This window comes from Wyeomyia smithii, chromosome 1 (genome assembly GCF_029784165.1).
Source record: "Wyeomyia smithii strain HCP4-BCI-WySm-NY-G18 chromosome 1, ASM2978416v1, whole genome shotgun sequence".
NCBI classification, from domain to species: Eukaryota; Metazoa; Arthropoda; class Insecta; order Diptera; family Culicidae; genus Wyeomyia; species Wyeomyia smithii.
The window spans coordinates 146556848-146581304 of record NC_073694.1 but is presented as its reverse complement, the minus strand read 5'-3'; the positions used below and the strand labels follow the sequence as shown (position 1 = coordinate 146581304).

General features: G+C 37.1%; 2 protein-coding genes across 3 annotated transcripts; one reads left to right on the top strand and one right to left on the bottom strand.

Moving 5' to 3' along the window:
* The first annotated feature begins 1179 nt into the window (after positions 1 to 1179).
* LOC129734084 (uncharacterized) lies at positions 1180 to 24094 on the top strand. 2 transcript variants are annotated; one of them, XM_055695814.1, is made up of 4 exons: positions 1180 to 1317; positions 1469 to 2036; positions 23143 to 23275; positions 23332 to 24094. In XM_055695814.1, the coding sequence occupies exons 2-4, from the start codon at positions 1505 to 1507 to the stop codon at positions 23588 to 23590; spliced, it is 924 nt and encodes a 307-aa protein (XP_055551789.1). In that variant the 5' UTR covers positions 1180 to 1317; positions 1469 to 1504; the 3' UTR covers positions 23591 to 24094. The 2 variants fall into 2 exon arrangements, with proteins under 2 accessions (XP_055551789.1, XP_055551788.1); XM_055695813.1 differs by lacking the exon at positions 1180 to 1317 and having other exon boundaries at positions 1333 to 2036.
* LOC129734085 (peroxynitrite isomerase THAP4-like) lies at positions 23572 to 24276 on the bottom strand. The gene is made up of 2 exons (XM_055695816.1): positions 24151 to 24276; positions 23572 to 24094 (listed from the first exon to the last, which is right to left on the bottom strand). The coding sequence occupies exon 2, from the start codon at positions 24087 to 24089 to the stop codon at positions 23601 to 23603; it is 489 nt and encodes a 162-aa protein (XP_055551791.1). The 5' UTR covers positions 24090 to 24094; positions 24151 to 24276; the 3' UTR covers positions 23572 to 23600.
* Positions 24277 to 24457: the final 181 nt, after the last annotated feature.

Below are 24457 nucleotides of genomic sequence, written 5' to 3'. Positions count from 1 at the left end.
CGTAAGCAGATATTCATGGTTCTTATACATCGGACCAAAAAATAAATAACAACGAGAAGAAGAAGCAGTTTCAAGTATAATAATAATTAGTGATAATAACGAAACGGCTTGATTTTTTTCTGTTTTTCTAGATGACATACTTTTTGGAAATAAACTATCACACGCGGCTAAAGGTCTCCTAAAAAGCCAAAAAAACAATGTGTTTCAAATTGCACTTAAAACAAGTTGATTAACACTTATAGTTGGATTCTATTACCAAAATAAACTATACGTAGACAAATGACAACAAAATGAAGTTTTTGAAGCCCTATTGTTGAAAATGTTTCATGATTCGATATAAGGTGCAATTCGATATAAAATACAACTTGAAAATCGAAATGTTATCGAAATGTTAATCCTTATATCGAAGTTTGCCTGTATATATAGTATAGTAGTATATATATATATATAGTATATATAGTATATATATATATATATATATATATATATATATATATATATATATATATATATATATATATATATATATATATATATATATATATATATATATATATATATATATATATATATATATATATATATATACTATATATATATATATATATATATATATATATATATATATATATATATATATATATATATATATATATATATATATATATATATATATATATATATATATATATATATATATATATATATATATATACTATATATATATATACTACTACTATCACTATACTACTACTATATATATACTATATAATATATATATATATACAGGCAAACTTCGATATAAGGTTTCGGTTTTTTTTCGGTGGCAATCAAAGTTAAGCGGGCTTCAGGTGACCAGAATACATACATACGACACAACCTGTGCCCACCCAAAGATAGATTGGATGATACCTTTCATTTTCTTTGATGAGCCATAGCGAAACAATTTTGAGGTGGATGGAAAAGGAAACAAGCAGTAGGTGCAAGGGAACCTGACAAGTATACATTTTTCTAAACGATTCGATTCAAAACCACTTGTGCACACAATTGTCGCCTAGAAGGAGAAAAATGTGTTTGTCTCGGAGGAAAAAAAGTGAAAAATAAATAAAAATATTTCCATTTAGTTCAATCATGCGGTAACATAAGAATAATGAGCAGCATTAGTCGGCCTCCGTTTTCACTGGACGCATGTTTCCTTATATACGATCTACATTGCTGGTTAGCTTTCTACGTATACGCGAGAACTTTCTTTGCAGCAACACGACTGACCCTACATGTGTTCTTCACAGGTCACACTTCTTAGTTCACCTGCGGCCGGTAATATCTAGAACTGCCACGATACAAATATAAATAAAAATTGTCATCAAAATATTGGATTGTTTCCATTCGTAATCAGTCGTTGAAGCGGAGCAGACCTCACTTCTCTAAACAAATCTTTTATATCCTTGTGCATGTTCTCGATAAACAGTCATTGTTTATTAAAAACACAGTGTTACACTGAGCAATGAATATTGCCGACCTAATTCCAATCGATCTGAGTAACGATCGCGACTATGCGACTACAAGCAATTCTTCCTTGGACGTCGAGGTGGACAGCAGCAGTGAAAAACAACCGCCAGTATATCAGCAGCACAAGATGCATGCTCAATCCGATCGACAAAATTTTCCGGCATCTAGTGTGGAAACACGTGTTCTGCGGTCATCCAATCGCACCTGTTGTGCGGATTCAATTCCGGAAAGTGTTCTGAAATTAACTCCACTTACATCTGCACCCATGGATTCATATTTGCAGATCAGTCACGAAAACAGTGCATCTTCTGTTCTTTCAATGAATTATCTAAAACCGAATGGCACGGATTATGACCGAAATGAAGGAGCAGATAGGTATCAAACTTTTGATATCAGTGTACAAAACTACGGTAGATTAAATCCCAATCCGCTCGTACCCAGTGTTGGGAGCTCAAGTGATAATAGTGATCTCCTCAACTCATATGATTCCAATGTTTGGCGAAAACGAGCGCTCGAAATCGAAAAAGGTAATATAGAAAATAAAATTACAAAACTTGTCATACACAGCGATTGTTGATCTAATAATTTTAATATCATTTTTGTCGTAAGACTGCGTCTTTCTTCGGTAGGGTTTTAAAAAGTGTAACGAAAAAGTGTTATTCTAAAAATCTAGTGTTCCGGGCCGTTTTAGGTCCGTTCTGATTTGATTCCCTTTGATCCGGTCCGGAAGCTGGGAATAAAATAATCAGTTTTTTTCTGTTGAGATTTTAGCGAAAGAATCAATCAAAAACACCGTAAAAACAGTTTGATTAAATCAGAGCATTGTAAAGCAAATTTGCCGGTATAATTTTACTAATATTACTATTTGATTATCTAATTTTGAATTTCCAGTTTTTTTTTTCAATCTGTTTATTAGGGATAAAAAAAGTTAAAGGGTATGTGCTTGAGTGCACAAACGTAGGCTTGACGTGGGACTATGGTGGGTGTAAAGATTTAATTCTGCCATTGCCATAGTATATAACACACACCAAACGTACAAAACCCTACACAACAATCTATGAACACTTCACAAAAAAAAACACATACACCTGTCATTAACCATAGCATACAAACTAATAGAAAGAATAATTAACTTGTTGCCAATAAAAGTATTCTGTCATAAATAAATTTACCTCGGATGAATGCATTTGTGCACACACATGTTATACACACACACGCTATATACACACACGCTACTCACATTGCACATGCTCCTCAGACGCACCCACGCTACTTACATACACACACACAGACACAGACACACACATGCACACACACATACACACACTACTCACACACACACTACTCACACACACACACTACTCACACACATACACACGCTAACGCTACTCACACACACATACACACGCTAACGCTACTCACACACACACATAAACACGATAACGCTACTCACACACACATACACACGCTAACGCTACTCACACACACACACACCCATACACACGCTAACGCTACTCACACACACACACATATACACACGCAAACGCTACTCACACACGCACACTAACGCTACTCTCTCTCACACACACATACGCTAACGCTACTCACACACACGCACACGCTACTCAGACACACACGCTTGATATACGACACATTATACCTACACAAAATACTATCAGCAGCATCTAAACGGCTTCCAAGTAGCAATGGGCGATATTGTATCGGTATCGGAAATATCGATACTTTTGAGACGATATTTCGATTTTTTGGATCGATACACAAGCGTCCGATACTCGGCCGTATCGATACTGAAAACCGCGATATTTGTATCGATATTCTTTTATGCATACGGACCAGCTAGCTGACATGTTACAAGGGCTAACATCTCAATGTGTACACGAGATCACCGCCACTTTTGATACGCTATGTTATGCTGTCTGTCAGCGTCAGTGGAGCCCACACATCGTAGAACCGCTGCGATGTTGGCTGCGATAAAGCAAAGCAAATCGGATGGAGATGCCAGCTAGTTGATACGAGCTGGAACCACTGAAAAGCTGCCACTGTCAGTATAAGTATCGCACAAGTCTATTTGCACTAGCAAAACTTAAGCCTGTATTACACTCTTTGACCAAGCGTCAAATATTTGGCACTTTTTGACAGATAAAAATTTGGTCGAAGATAATTATTTGTCACTCTCCAATTTTAACATGAGGCAAACACGGGCAAACAACAACCATGATGTCAAATAAATTTGACCATTATGTCAGAACGTCAAAAATTTGACCATTAGACAAAGAGTGTACTACAGGCTTTAGATGGAGAAATAGATAGAGAGAATGTTGTGAGCCAAACGAACTGTCAAAATCTGAGCCAAACGCAGCATAGGGCCAAATTCGAAATTTGTTTTACTTAAGCCACACATTTAAAGCCAGAAAAGAAGGGCTCAATAATAACGTGTTCTCAAATACTTTCAAAAATAGGCATAGCTCTACGTTGCATTATTAAGGCACAAAACTTATATTGTTTCTCTGACAATTGATTAAAATATTGTTTGTTTACATTTATACTCAGCTTCATTTGTTTTTATTTCAATTAATTCTACTTTCTGCGTTAAAATGCATCCACAAACCCCTCAAACGAAATTCAACGTTATCAGATATGATGATTGGCTTCGATTTAGTTGGGCTATAACCCAACGAGCGGGAGCCCAACTAAAACGTAGCCCAACTAAACATAGTCCAACGAGCGAAATTTGACTGTATTTTAAAAACAAATATAAGTTTTCTGGTTATACTGTTCAGATCGAATATTTGCAAGCGGAAACTAACTCACGCTTTCCGTCGACACAAGTTAGAGTACAAGTGAAAAAAAAATTGCAATATTTCTTAGTTAGAAAAAATCAGCGGTAGACTTCACTATCTTATTTTCGCTGACATATCTAACTTTTTTATGTCATCAACTTCCTCATCAATTAATATGGAAGTGTGTCAATAATTTATACAAATAAGACGGGAGCTTCACAGCCCATTGGGCCAGTGAATACAAATCTTGAAGATATAAGTTGTTTAATTCATTTGTTTGCCAAAGCTCAGAATTTCTGCATTACCTGTATGTATTTGTTTGTGAAGCCATTTGATTCATGCTGCTCTAGAGAATGCGGATAGATACCAGAAAAACAACAAAAAGTCGCTTTACGAACTAATTTCATTTTTTGTGATATTGACTTACATTTTAAGTTTAGTAAAGCGGGCAATGTATGTAGTTTCGCGGGAATGCGAAGATGAACGGGAATAGAAGGTGTGACTAGAATTAGAAAAAATTTTCCCTCGTCCAGACGGGACACGAACCCGCAATCTCCGTTGTCTCCGGCAAGGTGTTTTGGCCAATTAAACTACTGGGTAAGGGTAACTCTTCCTAAGACCAATGCAATGTCGAATCACCCTCTACTATTGTGTTCCCGCATCTCAGCACGCCGCGATGAAACTGCACACACTGCCCTGTGGGAGTTTATTTCTCTTTACGCACACTATGTATAATGACTTATGTCCCGTCTGGACGAGGGAAAATTTTTTCTAATTCTAGTCACACCTTCTATTCCCGTTCATCTTCGCATTCCCGCGAAACTACATACATTGCCCGCTTTACTTAACTTAAAAACAAAAATTCGGCACATCAAATTTTCATTGCTAGAAACCACCAAAATTTTGCTGATTTTTGGTGTGCTGTGCTTCCAGCAATCTGTTCAGCAAAATGAAATTTGCTAATTATTCAGTAATGCTCAATTGCATAAAAGTGACAGGTCGTTTGCTGCATGTTCGGTAAAACAAAATACAACTTGCTGGTTGTCAGCTATGACAATTTGCTGTTCATTCAGCAAAGCATAAATCAATTTGCTGGTTAACCAGTTAATTCAAGGGAACCATGTTTCCGTCAGGCACCAGATTCCATCCGCCCATCGGATCATAGGCAAATTACTGTTGAACTAGAGATGTATGATTATCATTTCAACTTTTAAGTTCATCTAGCCCAACAAGGACTTAGCTATGGTCCCATATTCGCTATCAGGAGCTTAGCGATGATCCCGTACCAGCTGCACAGCGATTTGGCGCGTTTTACTAATGACAGCTTGACGTAAATTTTTTGACATATCAATTCTTTTGCTGGATTCCAGCAACCATTCATTTACTGTTTTCTGTTCAGCAAATAGTTTTGCTGTATTTTCGCGAATCACTGAATCCGCGAACCACTCAATATCAATTTTCAATTTCCCGGTTTTCCCGATGATGTTTAGTGAAATTTCCCGGTGTTTTATTTTTAAAACATATGAGAAAAAAATCAATTTTCACATGCTTATTTGTGCCTTGCAAAAATAGTGTTACAAAACTATGAAAAACATTCCTCCTTCATCGTGTTTAGCTGTTTGTCGACTTTAGCAAGTACCTTCATGGTGATCTGCTGCACAATTTTCGCCCTTTTTATCTCCAAATCGTTGACAATCTTTGCCTTCTCGCGCTTTTTTGCTTCCTTCTGCATCTTTCTCTGTCAACCTTCTCTCGAGCTTGCAGTGCTTCTGTATCAGGATGCCAATGAAATGCGTGGGATAAATTCAAGAGTTGGGGCATAGAGTTTTTGTCTTCTAGAAAAATGTCCTCAGGCAAAACTTCAAGCGGACTTTGGGAAGGAGAGCCTCAGAGTGACCAATGAAAAAAATGCACATAAAACTGTCTAGATGCATTTTGCAAAATGCATGAAACGTTGAGATCTGTTATTTCAAAACAATTTTTTTTTTCGAAAAACTTCGATCCTGGGACTTTAAAATTTTCGAGCTGGGGTCAATGTAATGTATAAGAAATTTTGTCATGGTCCGTAAAATAAATTCAACTGACACTCTGAATAAACAATTTGAAAAAAAAAAATAATTTAGCTACTGTTTGTTTTTGATATAGAAAAAATCTGAGAAATCTTTAACAAATAGCACTTCAAGGTGGCGTCTTTCCCCAACAAAATCAAGTAGTCAAAAGGTCCAACACAGAATGAAAATTTTTTTTTGCTGCTTTTTGCTGCTTGTGGTTAAAATCATACCAGAAATCGGGAAGTACAAACCGGGTTGCTCCGTTCCGGTCCGGTTCGAAATAAAATCGAGACTCGAAGTTCCCGGTCCTACTCAGCGTTGCCAGGTCATTTTTTTAAAAATCTGGAAAAGGCAAAATAAAAATCTGGAAAAAATCTGGCGGTCATTTCGTGGTGTGAAAGGTTAATTTTTCGGATAAAAGTCTTGAAGTACGCAAAATTTGAGGTGACAAAATTGCAAAATTTCGCGCCAAAATTGAAGTGATGACCTTTTTGCGGAACAGAGAAAATAAAATCTGGATCATCCATGAAAAATCTGGATAATTGGACATCAAAGCTGTCTACCTGGATACATGATCAAAAATCTGGATAATCCAGCTAAATCTGGATACCTGGCAACGCTGGTCCTATTTGACTTTTGACCGGATTCTCCCCGATGCGATGTCGAACACTATTCACAAGAAGTTTCAATACGCCTCTCGCGACGCTGATAACTTTTTGACTTCTTTAAAATCTGACAATATATGTTACGGAACAGTAAATTTATCCACCTGATCAAGCCTGATTTTATTTGACGCAGATCTTGCTGCGAAGCCGCTGTCGACTTTAACTGAAACCAACAACCAGCTTTCCCCTATCCGGCAGAATCATGCCAGTTAGGTAAACATAAAAAAGCAGAGTCTCATGTTGACATTTCCTCAGAAACTGTTGAACAAATAAAGCGGCAGACATGAAGGAGGATGATTTTCCCGGCGTGAAGCCTAATTTCCCGGTTTTCCCGTATTTTTTTCCCGATGATTTAAAATTCCCGGCTTTTTTCCGCTTTTCCCGTTTTTCCGGTAAAGTGGCCACCCTGAGTAAATGTATTTATCAAAAATTCAAAAAATGATCTGAGCTATAGTATCGATACTTTTGGTATCGATACTTTTTGACCGATACTTTGAGTATCTCGATACTTTTGGTTCTTCGGGTATCGATACTGAAGTATCGATACTCTCCGTCGCATCGCCCAATGCTACTTCCAAGTCTTTCAATGGTCCCTTCCAACGGCTTCCAATGGTCCCCAGTGCCGATCACGTCCAGTTTCAAGCTGTATTCCAACAACGATATCTGAATTAGATTACCACTGATGGGGTCCAACTCAGATCGAAGGGAAGCCGAACTGTTCGCTTTGACGGTCGACTGGGGAATGAGCTTCTCTCAACACGGAATGTCCTTTTATAGCGTCACTCAGTGTGGGGAACTTGGGTGATTGGGGAAGAACCAATCACGTGGAAGCATCTCTGCTTTCTTTCATCGTCGCTTATGCTTATGCTTATGAATGCGTGAAATCATTTCGTCTATGTTTTTGAAGTCTGCGTTAGGGAAATATACCAATCGTATGAAAAATGTATGTGGATATTAGACCTTCAAACTTTTCCGCAATTTTCACGGAGTAATAATTAACTATTAACTATTGAAATCCATTCCGCCAACCAAAAACGTTACATGTTCAATCCAGTTTTCACAGAATGTACCTTAGTATAGTGAAGAAAGACGTCCCACGTCAAAAAAACCAAGAGGGCTTCAACATTTTTACAGTTTGAGGTTTTTTTGGACAGTATATTATTTGAAATAATTTACGCAAACTTCTCCATGCATCAAACACAAGGCTGATTTTTCTTATGTATTCGGAATAGTTAAGTCATGTAAATCAAAAGTTTTTGAGTTATAACCAATTACTATGAAAAACTCGATTTCTCATTTGCTGGTTGCAGAATTTTCAACACATCAACAGTATCTCATACAAACTTCTAGAGTAGAGTAGTGAGGGGCAAAAGTACGCACGGGGTAAAAGTACGCAATGGCCTTTTCGAAACATACGAGCGAAATAAACTAGCAACATTGTATGAATTTGCAGTATTATAACGTCAGATAATCACTCATGTAAATACATAAGATTCCGTTTAAATGGTGCAAACCTATGAAGAAAATTGTGTTTCGAGCTGTTTTGATCTAATTTTCTTAGTTTTGGGAATTATGATTGACCTATTGGAAAACTACAGAAACCCGAAATCAACAGAACCCAAAAAACTCTTGTATAATTGTGGTTTGTAGTGTGAATTTGTTTTTCCGAAAATATTTTGAAGTTTGTCATAAAACTCAAACCAGCTGGGAAACTCATTGTGGGGCAAAAGTACGCACTAAGTGCCATTAACCGTAATGAAAAAATGCGTTTAATAACAATGTTTTTGTACAGGAATCACTCAAGAATAATCAGTGATATGCGAATATGCTCCGGAACTAAGGAATACTATGGTTTTATGATTTAATTAATAGAATCTTACAACCAATTTTAATGGTTTTGTTGATATGCTTTCAAAATGGTTCAAGATCGAGGCTTCTAGAAGCCATAGGAACAATGAAAAAACAAGGTCAAATACCATCCAATATTTATTTTCGTAACCGGGATGCCCACAGATCGGAAAATGGCCAAGACGCCCTTTTGAATTTCAAGATGTCAACTTTCGGTTTCTAGAAAACAACCTAAGATGGTCGAGTATCCCCCAATAAGTGTATTGCTGGAAATAAAATGATGCCCTGAGACTGGAAATCGACTGCAGACTCCATTTTAAAATTCTAGATGGTGACTTTGTTCAGGTCTCTTGGCATCATTCCGAATCCGAAATAACTCATATGGGGTGGTATTTGGTCAATTTTTACTGTTTACCGCAAACCGGAAGTCACCATCTTTAATTTAAAAATAGCGTATGAAATTGATAATAAATACACTGTTCATGCAGTGCGAACTTTTGCCCCGTAAACTGCGTACTTTTGCCCTGCGTGCTGGGTAAAAGTTCGCATTTGAGTATCTTTTCTAAAAAGTGAAATTCTCATGCTACAAACAAAATTTGAAAAACTCTGGTAATACATTTTAAAGACAAAAGGTATGTACCACTTGGAAACAAAACCGAATTTCATAATAATTGTTTGCAATAGTTCTGTTGCAAAAACAATTAAATGCGTACTTTTGCCCCTCACTACTCTAAGTGTACCAATAGTGGCGCATTTAGTCATCACAATCGTAGCAAACAGTCAAAATCAAACAAAATCTATCAAAATGCCCATGAAGCAATACTGTAATACTGCCGTGAGATGACATTGTGACGTAGATCCAAGTGATCAGTTTTTCAGTACGGCCCAAAAACGAAAGAATTCTTCGTCACTTTTGTATGGAAATGTATGCCAACGTCACTTTGTTTTTTTGATTCTATACAACGTATGGATAAGTAACAACGAAAAGGTAGATACCAAAAGATAGGTCTTCGAATAATGAACAAATTGGCATGAAAAACTCAAATTCGAGGAAGTGGCACTTACGTCACTTCTTCATCTCACGGCAGAATAGATCCAAAATACATTTTTCTCAATAGTAACTATTTTTTTGGTGATATATTAGTAAACTCAAACTTGTTTTCATATGGAATAGTGCAAACTTCCTTTTTAAGGTTTAATGAACACGAAGTAAGATTTTACTGATAGTAAAGCCGATATCCTTAATTAGATAAAGATATATTTACATCGAAGCTATATTGACAGGCAACATCGACCTCATGCGACTTGTGGCCTCGATTTTAAAACCACATAGTTTCGGTTGCATCCGAAAAGCCGTTTTTTTAGAATCGCCGTACACGCTATCCATGAGGTCAGTACGTCCAAGACGAATACTGCCCTGTTTACGTCCTGAAGAATTTGTAAGCTGTCTAGATTAAAGTGTCTGCATTATTGTTCGTAGCCTGGTAGCCTAAAGAGGTCGTTTCAAGGTAGTCTTCGGAGAGCAAAGCGAGCGAATCTTCATTACATTGAGTCGATTTTGCATACTCCATTCAGATAGTAGGAATTCCACACTAAAGCATAGTACGTTAGCTTAGAGCATACCAAAGTATAACGCAATATAAAACTTTTGAACAATACATGTATGTTACTAAAATTTTTGGCGCATTATGAACCCCAAGTTCCTGCTACCCTTGTCGTCGACAAATGTCATGTGTTGTTTGGACATTAGCTTTGAGTCCAGCAATACTGTCAAGTCCTTGATACAGTTTGTGTAGCCTAGAGATGCGTTTGATAAATTAAGATTAAAGGCAAAAACATCATATCAAGAAGACTGGGGACTCTGCCTGAGATTGAGCGACAGTTTTGGCAGCGCAGTCTTTTGAGTAAAAGTGGAACTGACGCATTCTAGTGTGAGTGCTGGCGATACGAATGCAAGCCGAACGCACAGGCTGGCCCACCACATACGCACACTCTGTCTTCGCAGCGTTGTAATTACCAGCAGTTTCATAGCAAGCTTCCACCTTGAATAGATGGAGTGCGCTATTTGATTTGATGCTTGTCATTTGTATGGGATCGATCCAGAGATGCCATGATGTTTTTGTTAAAGGCCTGTAGAGTTGGTTTCCTGGAACCACGGTAACGTAGGTAACGTACCTTTTTCAAATGTTTTTTTTTTTTTTTTATTCTCGCTTATTTTCCGTCGGTCTAGTTCCGCCACTGTTGTGGCCAATCACCGACGCCCAGGGAGGCGACTCCACACCCAGGACCCTAACTCACGACCCGTTTATTAACGGACCGGCGCCAACGGCTTTACTTCCTCATGCGATGGAAGGCGTGATCCCAGAGATTTTTCGCCTCGGAAAATCCCCCGGTGTCGGCTACCTAGACCATTGAACCTAGACCAGTTGGGTTGGTTGTGAGTGGATCACGCCACCTCACAACCATCGACACCTATGTCGGCGGTGGGATTCGAACCCAGGCGTCGAGCGTGGTTGGCGGAGACGTTACCAACCACACTAGGCCCCCGCTCTTTTTTCAAATGTTATTACCGTTAACTCGTGGTATTTTTTATCAGCGAGGTGAGTGACCATTCTACATCTTTTTTATATTTGTGCTAAAACAGCTTTAGACTTGTCGTAATCTCCAATGATTTGTGTTTATATATGTCTACACTGCTAGTGCTAGTGTTTTCGTGCTAAAAAGAATTGAAAATAAAGTGGACTTCGAACATTTTTTTTGCATGCAAATAATCGATTTAAGCAAGTACAAAACAACAAGCTATGAAGCGTATGAAAAGCTTTTTCTTTGTTCCCATATTAGTTTATAAGATAAACAAATATTAATTGAATGTTTCTCAATGATTTTTTTCTCTAAAGCAATGTTGAGTCCCAATAATCTCGACAGCGTATCCTACATGTTTTCTTCTTAACCCTGAAAAGATAATCATATTTTGATAGGCGTAAAAGGATAATCATGCGTCAAATTGACTCTCGACTTGCAAATGATTGGAAATGCAACTTTTTCTTTTTAAATTATCGACGAATGATCATTAGACACATTCCAGCGTAACGCGACACCATGGGGAACCGACTTTGGTGTACATTTTAGGCTGGATATTAAAAATTAGCTTAAAGAGCATTTGATTAAACAGGTCGTAAATAATGCCAACTAAATGTACTTTCTTATGACTGGTTGGTTTAGCAATTTAGATAGTTGTATCATGTACTGCAGCCCGATACATTTCGTAACGCGACACCATCGCTGAATTTCGCTTTTTCAACCTTCGATGGCATACGTTCAGTTATCTGCTCTGCTGTAAGCTCTTGAACCCTGGTTTCTTCTAGACATTTGTTCCGGAGACAAAATCCAACAAAATGACATATTACAACATAGAAAACACTGAATTTTTAGCGAAATGCTCCCAAAAATATTTCGGTGTGTCAATGGTGTCGCGTTACGCAAAACAGTCTCCTGCAAATGGTGTCGCGTTACGAAAATGCGAGCTTTGTAAATGTGGGCATCATGATTTGTTTTTAGTCATATTATCTTCGGCTAAGTAGTTGTTTAGGTTAATATCAACATATTTATGCTAAGACATTTACATTTAGTTCAAAGTTACGCTGATGGGGGCGTTTCAGATTTATATTATTTTACCACTAATCGTACTGAGAATGGTTTTCTTTATAAACAAGCTATGTCTCTTTCAGATTTTAATTTATTTTGATATAGTTTTCCTTGAAGTCAGGAGGAAACAAGTAGATTATGCAAAGCTTTCATTCCGCACCTTCCACTTTTCGACTGACAAACAAAATTAGCTGTAAATTTATGAACTATTGGGCCCTTTTACTGAAGCCTCGGCAAGCAACTCGTCTCGTATGGATTTTCCTGCTACAATCTTACTCAAAATTGCACTCAAATTGCAAATTTGTTGAGGTTTTCAAGATAAAAATATCAAAATGTACTTGAAGTAAGAAAAGATATGTGAAAAACACGAATGAATCCGTTTTTGGGGTTTGTTGTGGCTTGTGTGTTGGAATATTAGGTAGTGTCGTAACCATCAGATATTGAGTGAGTTTGGTAGGATATTGTTATTTTATAATGTTTGATGAGTTTGAATGTTTGTTGAAAAGTTTTTTTTATTGCTTTATTAAGGTGGCTGTCAGCCACAGGCTGGTTCGCCACCGTGTGTTGAAAAGGTAGTATTCAGCAACTCCCCAAGGAACGAAGTGAAGTTTAATTGGCCTGGTTGTTTTCGTGTTCCGGAGGTTTTAGCATTGAAGACCAACGAGTTTCCATCGTTTGATATTTAGGTATATCGTTTGGATATAATACGTTTTCAACTTTTGACTAGAAGTAAAAACATTACCAGAGTATATGTAGTGTACGTTAGGTTTCTGTTTTATTCTCTGTCATGTGGCAAATCCATCAATATCACATTAAATATGTAAATAAATCGAATGAATATTGTAACTATATCAATCGATAGTAAGTATTCCATCTGGAAATGCACAACTGGGGAAGAAGACTCCCATAGGTTTACACGGGAGTTTAGGGCGATAATTTCGGATCCCCGGAAGGTTATTCTGGCAAATGCGTACAAAATCCGCAGCGTTGTTGACCGCATCATTTCTAAGACCCCGTGCCAGGGTTTTTAACGAACGACCTTCTTCGCTTTCCCACCAACAGCGTCGTAGAGCCCTTTACCATGCGATGTTGCGAAATACTTCCACTGAAACATTTTAAGATATTTCTCCGCGAAATATTTAAGAGCCGTGCACATGAATTGGTTTTTGAATTCTGATGATGGCCCATTGCTCCAAATGACCTCACGAATTTCAGGATTTTCAACATCCCCAAGGTAAGATAAATATAATCAAGATAGGCGAATACAGCATTTTTGTCCTTCGCCTTATAATCTGATACCGAAATCAGAAACATGATTTCTTGATTGTTTTGAATGGCAACGGTAAACAGAACCACCGACGCTCTTGACCAAAGGGCACTTTGTATTTAATATTTGTAATATTCAAAGCGTGTCACTTGCGAAGAAACAGAACGCGATTTGAGCGTCACGACTCGTGGTGGATGAGACCTAAGAGAAACATAAGAATGTGTTTGTGAAGCAGCATTATGCACGCACTTTATCAGAAGCTCCACGATATGCGCGAAGGCAAGTATTGTTGCTTTTATACTCAATAGGACAGCGCAAAAGCGCAATGAAAATAGGAATGTAACTTTAAGCCAAATCTACCGAATATGCTTTTAAATAGTGAGTATCTTATTTTTGATGTGTATTTAAATAATGTATATAAATAAATGTATATAAATAACATGGTTGGTTAAAGCAGTATTTTTGCCAAAAAGCAAAGAAAACTAGACACACCTAGCAATTGAATCAATTGCAAAAGAAACAACATATGTCTATTAGAGGTTAAAATAGTCAAATACACTATTTTTGACTATCTTTGAAATTTCAATATATTCTTGTTTCCTCAATTTATTTTAATTTTCAAGAACAAAGATATTTTTACATTTATAATGTTATCTGAAAACCATTCTAGTATTTTCCATGGATTTTTTATTGGCATTGAATATGTAATGATCTAATTCCAATGAAAAGCAAACTCGTCACTTCCAGGTGGATATAATTTGATGCAGATGACTATTATTTATCATGATTCTATGTGGGATTATCAATATACACTGACAAAAGCTCAAAAACTCGTTTTTGGTAACTTTATAATAACACATAAAATTTTCGTAACGCGACACCATAACTTTGACCCTATTGTAACTTTGAGTAGAATGCACCAATTTCACATACCAGCATATGCGAAGAAAGGTCTCATCGAGTACTAAGAAAATCCTGAATACTACTTTTCTACAGTTTGTAACATTTACACAATAAGAAAAAAACTACTATTTTCGTAACGCGACACCATAATAAAGGACCTGTTTTTCAATGACCTACCAATTGAATCTACTAAATAGCAGCAACAACTGCGTTTAGCCCATTAATACGTCTATAAAAACCCTTTACTTTCTGATGCATCACATGCCCATAGCTACAAAATAGTGTCATTTGAGCATATTATTTAAAAATAGTGTCAAAACTATGATTTTGTTAATCTTTTATGAGTGTATTAATTCAATCATTTATTCAAGTTTTGCATGTAAATTCAAATGAAACAAACGTTTTCCGTGAAGTTCAATATATCCTCTTTCACATACACAACAGTTCTAAGTCAAATATGCAGTTTGAAATTTGGATGTCTTGGCGTAGATGAGCTAGGAATGTGTCATTAGGTACAGTGTGAACACATCGATTAATAACAAAAACCAGAATTTACGATTTAAAATTTCTTTGTTGATTAAGAAAAAACAAAAAAAATTGACTCATTAGTTGGGTTGTTTGTGACTCATTAGTTGGGTTTGTTGCACATCATGTTTTGATCTAAAACACCTTTTTATCTAGAAATCTTTATTTAATGGAATATAATTTCTATCTTCCTGAATTCAAGTCAAGGATTGGTGTTTTCAGGAATATTTTTCGGCAGGATTCCTTGTATGTACAGCAGGTATTGCTCTAGATTACTCATTGATCTAAGTCGCTAAATTTTGAAAGTGAAATTTGAAGATCAGTTGTTAGGATTGTTTAATTGTTTGGATCGTGGTTTATCGTCATGCATAAAATGATTTAAGTCACGCTGTTCACACGCGAACACATGCACATTCTAAACGTACTGATCATAATTCATGATATATAATACAGATGATTGAATTTAGATAGATTGCAGAAACGTTAATTCATCGTCTTCCAAATAATCGAAGTTTGTTTTTAAACTGATTAAAAGAAAGTCGGATGTGTCTAATTTACCGTTCAATACATCTTGCATGGTTTCAATTCTGCTGGACTTTTGGCTGTGCGCTTCACGAAGCTGAAGTACGTATGATTTATACGTAAAAACATGCTGCACCAAAAATCAAATAACTTTTGAAGCGACAACTAAAGTTGGGTTTTTTTGAATAGCTGAGATTGAAACCTTTAAATTTGAGGGTCTCCTACGAAAGGCAGAAAATCAAAAGGCAGAATCACGAAATGCAGAATTACGAAAGGCAGAATATTTCACAAGGCAGAATAACGAATGGCAGAATCACAAAGCGCACGAATGGCAGAATCAAAAAATGGTCTATTTTCTTTTTAACAACACACACTCGCGGCCTTTGGCCGACTCTATTGTCCAAGTGTATGCTGTCCTTACTTGCTACCGCTCGTTCGGACTTAACCAAGGGAAAGAAAACCTGTTTGAATAATCCTAGAAAACCAGTAGATCAGTTGTTTGTATGCAAGAGGCCGCCGCTTCTGACGGCGGGTCGGCGGCCGGCTCGGACCGCGGAAACCACGGCGGCTTTGTGCCGCCTCGGTTCCTTGCCCTTGATTATGCGTCTTCGCCGCATGAATTGTTTTATGTTAATTATAACCAACAAGCCGTTGAGACTATTGTAAGTTATACCTAACATCGAAAAATTACTCTCCGCAATGCCGTGAGAGTCTTAAGGACCTGAGCCAAACCAGTTTGCGCGTTTCGGATCTAATAATTAGGCTTGATTTGCACCTCCCATCAAATAATAAATGTAGAGTAGCAGCTCTGATACCGTGACCAGGATTCGCACCAATTTGCCATCACGCACTTGGCTATCGTAAGTCAGGTTCTGCTACCAGTGATTCTGCCTTTCGTGCCTTCTGTGGCGAACCCGTTTTTTTATGTATGTGAAATGTTGTGCTCAACCCTGGCATGGTGAAATATACTTAGTTATTTTCCTTCAATATAACTTATATTGAAGAGATTTCATGCATAATATCATTATTATTTGAAAGAACCTGCATTTTGTAGGGTAGTCAAGATGATCTAAATATTTTTTTTTTGATTTTATAAAATGTTAACACCAACTATTTTACGAGAACTTAACCGAATTCATGAATGAAATTTTGACAGAAAGATCGGAGCCGCTGCACGCAAAAGCAACATCATCATCAGCAGGATCCATGACACCTGTCAATTCGTAAAATGGTCTATAGCCGGGTTTGAGATGGAGAACACAAGCGGAGTAGGAGTCAGTGACACTCCAGGGGGTAGACAGCGTACACAGGGGCGGACGAAGACTAATTTGAGCTGCAGGCGACAACTTATTTTGGCGCCCCCTTCATTTTTTTTGTTAGCAGTCAGGTTTTTTACGCGGAGGATACTCATAAAAAAATCGTTTAAAAATAACCGCGTTATTTAAACAATCCGCGTAGAAACTGCAATAATTCAAAAATCCACGTAAATTTTACCACCAAGAAAGGTTTTAGAAAAAACCCAAGACGCTTTACGATTAGTATTTAAAATTATCCTCTGGGTTTGGTTATTTCTGATCTTTCGGAGAGCGGAGGGTTTTTTTTGACTTAGTCTTTTACTCAATAAATACTCAGAAGTTCCCAGCTCGCGTTAACTCGCAAACTCCTGGGATTTTTTTGAAATAGCGCGGTATCGCGTAAAAACCGCCTTAATTCGAAAATCTGCGTAAAAAAACGCGTAATTCAAAAATCCGCGTAAAAAACACGTTAATTCCAGAATCCACGTACAAAACCCCGTAAACCTGACTGTATATCAATAGTTATGTTCGACATCTAGACTGACCAGATTTTGTCGAGGGGAAAACGGAACAAATGAGTTCGAAAATAAGATACATGGGAAGATTAATATTTAAAATCAATCGTTGCTTTGATAAACCTGCCTTATTCTGTGCAACTTTTAACACATATTGCGTAGTAAAGTGTGATTTTTCGTGAAATTTATGATTTTGCAGACCACAGACCGCTGGCGATTAAGAAGGTTCTTTATAGGAAACTGCCAGGAAGGCACAGAATTTATTCAGTGATATTGACAGATTCTTGGCAGCTTAGGAGCTTATTTTCTAATTTGATACATTTTAATGCAAAGCTTCATTACGAACATTTTTGAAGCAATATCAAAGAAACGGTAGAAAATGGAAAAAACGGGACGATTAAAAATAGATGAGAAAACGTTACTTTCCGTTCAAAACGGTATGTCTGGTCAGCCTATCGACATCGAACCTGGAGAACGCGTCACTACGCCATGTGTGTAACTGGGGCTTTACAGGTTTTTTGATATGCATTTCTATGAATGTGCGTAATTTCAATCCAAGTAACATATGAGCCGTTGCGGAACAGAGTGGTCTATGTGCCATCGAGCAAATTTGTCAGGAGAAGCAATTTTCGAAAAATCTCTGAATAATATTCTGTTGAACGGATTCTTTCAAACAAAATATTCTAATATAAAGATTATGAAGTAGTTTAACATGTGAATACATAAAATTACCATGTTTTTGGCAAAATAAGTGAATTTTCCATACCAATGTACATAGACCACTCTGACCACATATATATTTTACTGGAATCCTCGTATCGTTTCGGAACAGAGTGGTCTATGTACATAAACATAAATAAAAATGACGTTAACTCGTACAAAATGGCTAGTGTCACATGTTATATGATGTACATGGCATGTCACATGTAACATGTGGCGTGTAACATTACATGTAACACAAAATGTCAGACATTACATAATATTTGATATGATACATTTTTCGTGTTGCATTACGTGTAACATGTTACAAACCACGTGTAACATGTTACAGGACAAGTGACAAGTTACATATCACATGTAATATGTTACATGTCACATGTTACATGATGCAGGGCTAGTAGCGAACTTGTAGCAAAATTATAGTGACTTATGGACCATACTTAAATGACGTAGCATTTATGAGGGGAGGGGGGATATCATCATTTTGTGACAAGCTGTTACAAGGGGGAGGAGGGGTTGTAGTAAAATCGACGTAGCATTTTTTTAAAGTCTGATTTTTTACACTAAAACATTGCACAAAGTATTGCAGCGAGATCTGTCGAAATGTTTTTATCTGTGGCATTCTGAAATCTTCTAAAAGCTCTGCTACATAAACAATCACTTGGATTTCCAAACACACAATCTGTTTTGAATACAAAAATCGTTGCTTTTTTGTGGCTTTTAATAGTGAAAATTACAAGATACTCGTTTCATTTCTGGAATAGTTTCTGTGTTTTCTGCAGACATGGATCATACTAAGTTGTTTAAACACCTTTACTCCTTGTACCAAAACACAAGCCCTTCGGAGCAAAAGATGCAGTCACGAGTCTATAAGTTGTAAATAAATTGAATTAGACACGGTTTTTTCAATTATTTTTTGTATGTATGTTACTACAGTCAGGTTTTTATTGCGTACCTCGTAAAAAACCGCGTTAATTCGAAAATCCACGTAAAAAACCGCGCAAATTCAAAAATCCGCGTAAAAAACCGCGTTATTCAAAAATCCGCTTAGGTGAACCAGCAAGAAGGGCTTAGAAAAAACCCGAGACGCTCTAGAACCAGTATTTAAAATTGTCCTCTTTGACGGTCATTCCGGATCTTTCGGCGGGCGGTGGGTATTTTTTGGACTAAGTCTTCTACTAGATAAACACTTGAACGTTTCTGGTTCCAAACCCACATTAGTTCGAAAATTCGCGAAAAAGTTTTTGAACTAGCGCGGTATCGCATAAAAAAACCGCGTAAATTCAAAAATCCGCGTGAAAAACCGCGTTAATTAAAAAATCCGCGTAAAAAACCTAGTAAAAAATTCCGCGTAAAAACCTGACTACACTTATTTCTGTACGTTTTTTCAGAAGCGGAGGGGGGGAGGTTATTCGAATGCTACGTTTTTTCTTTGGGGGAGGTTTAGGTTTTGTGACCAAATGCTACGAGGGGGAGGGGGGGCTTAAAAATCACGAAAAAAATGCTACGTCACTTAAGTATGTTCCCTTAGTGACTTTTTCATTAAAATAGTGACCAAATAGAGACTAAATAGTGACCAAAAATATACAAAAGAGGGTTTTGAAATTTATTGTTGAACCATAAATGAATTAAATTTTATCTGAAATTTACGTCCTTAGAACATAGGATGTGCAATGATTTGTTCTCGTAGAAAAAAAGTCTAACTAAAATCTGTATCATAATTTCACATTGAAATGGTTGTAATAACGCCTTGTCCAATATATTCGAATACAAGTTTTCGAGTTATAAGTGTTAATGAAAGTACGTGAACGAATGTATGCACTCTCGAATACGCATTGGTGTGTTGGTGGTCTGTCAGTTGTATTTAGTTCTTGATGTGCGATGTAACAAATCCGGAAAGTCGTAGTAAAACGATTTTTGGTCAGTGACTGCCCTTGCACAATATTCAAACATCTCAAATCGTGTGAAGCTAGGCGAGATTTCGTTTATTAAACCATCGAAAAATACAGGGAAACATTCTCTTTGAGGGGTTCGTTGAAAATTCTGTCGGCCACGATCTGCAAGGATGCCGAAAGTCGAAAAATTGTGACTGTTATGAAAAAGCGCGTCCGACGAAATGATAACGTTCAGTTTGTAATTGCCACCCATCTGAGTATATCTATTGAATCGGTTTGGTATTTTGGCCAAACTTAATAAGCTCAACTCAATAAATTTTTTTTACAATATCTCCAACTTATAAAGCGGTTTAAGCGGTTATCCAGAAAATCTGGGAATCCGTGCCGCCTGTGACAGCTTCGAAAAGCGTTTGAAGTTGGTTAAGCTAACTAAGGGAGGGGTTTTTCAAAATATATTAAAAATAGCATTGTTCGTTCCGAAAATGCAAAAACAATACTAAGCCTGTTTGTCCCATCAATGATTTTCCACGCATATTTAACCCACTTGACATTTTCTAATCAAATTCGTCCAACTAAACACTCGTTTGTTTGATCTGGAGCATGGGACAAATATGCGTAGAATGGGTTATCATTATGGAATTTCGAAATGGTATCTGGTAAACACCGGTAGGTTCGGATGATTGAAAGCAAAATCCTACGAATTGAGACCTAAACACGACTATGCACAATATAAGCTCGAAATTTTTGAATCCACTTCAACCAGGAGGAACAGTTGATTTGAGACAAGCAAATCAAACTACAAACGTAATTTCACGCACAACACTGGTTTAAGACGCGAGTAGCTTGTAGAATAAACTTTACATTCCTTTGCAGCTCTTAGACAATTCGTTCGTAACTATTCTGCACTGTTCACTTCGATGAGAAATTTGAAAACATTGCCTGGCATAAAACTTCTATGATGGAAAAGATAACAAAAATGCCTTACAAACCGAACTGTTCAAATATTCAGTAAATGAGAAGCAAGCTTTCTAAAGTATGTTGCAATACAACAATAGTTAATTTATACATTTAAAGCAAAAAAGTGACTCTAGTGACCATTTTGTCGTAAAATAGTGACTTTAGTGACTTTTAAGCGTAAATAGTATCGTTCCAATTTTAGTATATGTCCAGCCGAAGCTAGGACCTGCGCAAGGATGACACGCAAAATCGTGAAGCGTTCCACATTTTTTGGTTGGCGAATGGTTGGACACGTGTCACTTGAGATCCTATTGTGGTCATTCATCTCTGTCCAGCAACTCCTATCCCAACCTCCACGTGGTGCCGACCGGGATACGAGTAACCTTAGCGGAGATCGGGTAACCAACCCCCTGGGAAACTTTGGTCGTATGCTGACTGGGAAGGGGGAACGTACGCGGCTGTTTCCCCATGTTAGGGGCGGCGTACAACAGCGTCTTATCCGGAGCGGGCGGCTGAATCATGAAACGCGGTGTCTCGCCAGCTATATCGAAGACGGCAGCCCCGTCGCGAGACTAGGTATCGCAGCCCTAGTTAGACAGCATACTGAATATTAAATACTACGAACAATCCAGTTATAAAGTAAGCGTAAATAGTGACTTTTTAGTGACTAGGCTCAAAATAGTGACAAAGTCACTAAAAAGTGACTCGCTACTAGCCCTGGATGGTATTACCTCGATTTATGTACATAGACCACTCTGTTCCGAAACAGAATGGCCATTCTGTTTCGGACGAAATTTCAACATGGTATAATTTAGCTTTAAAGTTCGATTTTTCGAAATTTTTCTAGTATCCTAACTTCAGTTTCTTGAGTAGATGCGGATAATGTAAAAAACTCATTTTTGAAAAAAATGGTCTTTAGACCACTCTGTTCCGCAACGGGTCATATTTTAAAAGCAAATAGGTATATGTTAGGGTGGCAACGACTATATGGAAAAAAATTCATCATCGAATTTCAAAAACCGTCTGTATATTTTGTTTATTGGTCCAAAAAACCATCTATGCAAAATTTCAGCTCAATCGGACATGATTTGGGAGTGACTCAAAGCGCTTAAAGTTGTGATCTTCGACCCTCGAAAATCTACCAAGGAAGGAGGAGTACATGAAATTGGGATAATCAAACTTTTTTTCGATGACAAATGTCTAATTTTTTTTTCAATCCATTTTTTTCTTGACTTGAGCAATTACAATCTTTTAATGAAATAAAAATGAAAATATATGTAATAGTGTTGATATATCACCGTTTGTGGCAGAAAACAAAATATAAATTCTGAATAAATATTAGTAAATAATTAATTCATCACAAAACATCTCCTCTTATAAAAAAAAAATGTTTTTATTTGAGTCCTTTCAATTTCTTCAATTATATTGTGGTTAGAAAGAAAAAATATGTAATGTTTATTTGAAAAACCAAGCGTCAATGAGCAAGCAACACGGTAATCTAATAAACGCTTACTTGAAAAAATTTACAATTTTCGTTCCCAGACTTTGGGCGGACCGGAGCGGAGCCAATCGCACCGGATTTAAAACAGACCGAAACGAGCTTGTTCCGATTGTCGACCGAACTGAATCGAAATCCGGACGCATCTTTCCATTTCAATTCCGAAATACAATAAAAACATGAACTGCATTGTAGATTGTATTACAAAGTAGAATAAAAATTACGGGTTTTATTACATAATACAAGTTGAGTCACTTTAGTCGACTGACCAATTTTGGTGTAACAGTAGCCGAGTCAAGTGAATTTCAGTCGTGTAGCAAGACCTAGTCATTTTTTTTCGACTTCCCTAATACGACATTTAGACTGACTCGACACTGTTATCAAGTATGGTAACTCGACTCGTTCTATGTTATAGGACTCTACCTCTAATTTACTCGAACAACTACATAAAGAGCCCCATAATAAACCAATGATGTAACAGAATCAATGCTGCATCAATGACAAATATATATTTTGTAAATTACAGATTATAAAAAGTCAGCATGTGATCGTGAAAGAACACGGATGCGAGATATGAATCGTGCCTTTGATTTATTGCGTTCGAAGCTACCGCACTCGAAACCATCCGGGAAAAAGTATTCTAAAATTGAATGTCTGAGGTAAGGCAATGCTTTAACTTGCACTTCAATTGTTTTGGCGGAATATTAATTTTCAGATTAGCAATCAAATATATCCGGCATTTGAAACGTGAACTGAACTATCCCACGACGCCATCACCACAGGCTCCAGATTTTTACTATGACGTTCCATTATACCCTCAGCCTTCGCCGGTTCCGCCTACAGTAGCACCAACAACAATCGTACATCTGGACACCAACAATAACTCTCTGAACCATATGCCGACTACACAGCAGAGTTCACAATGGTTTATCACGAGTAATGCAGAAGGCTATAGTTACTATTATTTACCCTAGCAGAATGTATTTATTGTTCTAGCTTTTTGTAAATAACTATTAAATGGTTGGTCAGCTCTGTGGTGCTCGTTTCCATATCAGTCGTAACTTCCATTGTTCCATCCTCGTGCAATTTGAAATTTCTTTTGATTGATTTAACAGACGGATCATTTGCAAAAGAAATCCGGCTAATTGATTTCGATTCAAATTCTAATGAGTTCTGCGTTGCCAAACCTTCTTCTAGTACTGCAAGACCAAAATTATGAGAAACCATAAAAGCGAGTTGATTTGTTCCTGGTTTCACTCGCAAGAACCCAGACTCCAGATGCATTGGAGCTCCGGAAACAGGATGACGAGAACGTGCTTCATAGTTTAACAGAGGCTGTCCAAGCGACTCGAATTTAAGAATCTCATGATAAGTGAAGTCTTTGATGGTTGGAAAATGACCTTTGGCGACTGTCGACTCCCAAGTACCAATCAGCCATTGAATCGGTTTAAGAGCTTCATGCACTTTCGCCATGGATGCTAAAAATGTAATTAGTTTAATTTGTTTATGTAAATACACATTGGGTTAACATTACAATAAAAGCTGATACAAATTATACTTGAACTTTTTAAAGACTTGATTTTAAAAATCCGACGATTATCACTACTAAAGTTGAACTCAGGTTTCTGGGAAATGACCGACAGTTTTGCTCAACGACACATTTATCAAACCGCAGCGCACGGGGTGGCGTAGCGGCGGGTATCGGAACTAACTTAAACTGAATATTATTTTGGAAATTAATTAAATAAATGAGATTTTCAATAGATTGCGTGTTAATTTATTCTTACGAAAGATACATTATACCTTTGAGAATACAAAACTACACATAACTAATTTCCAAA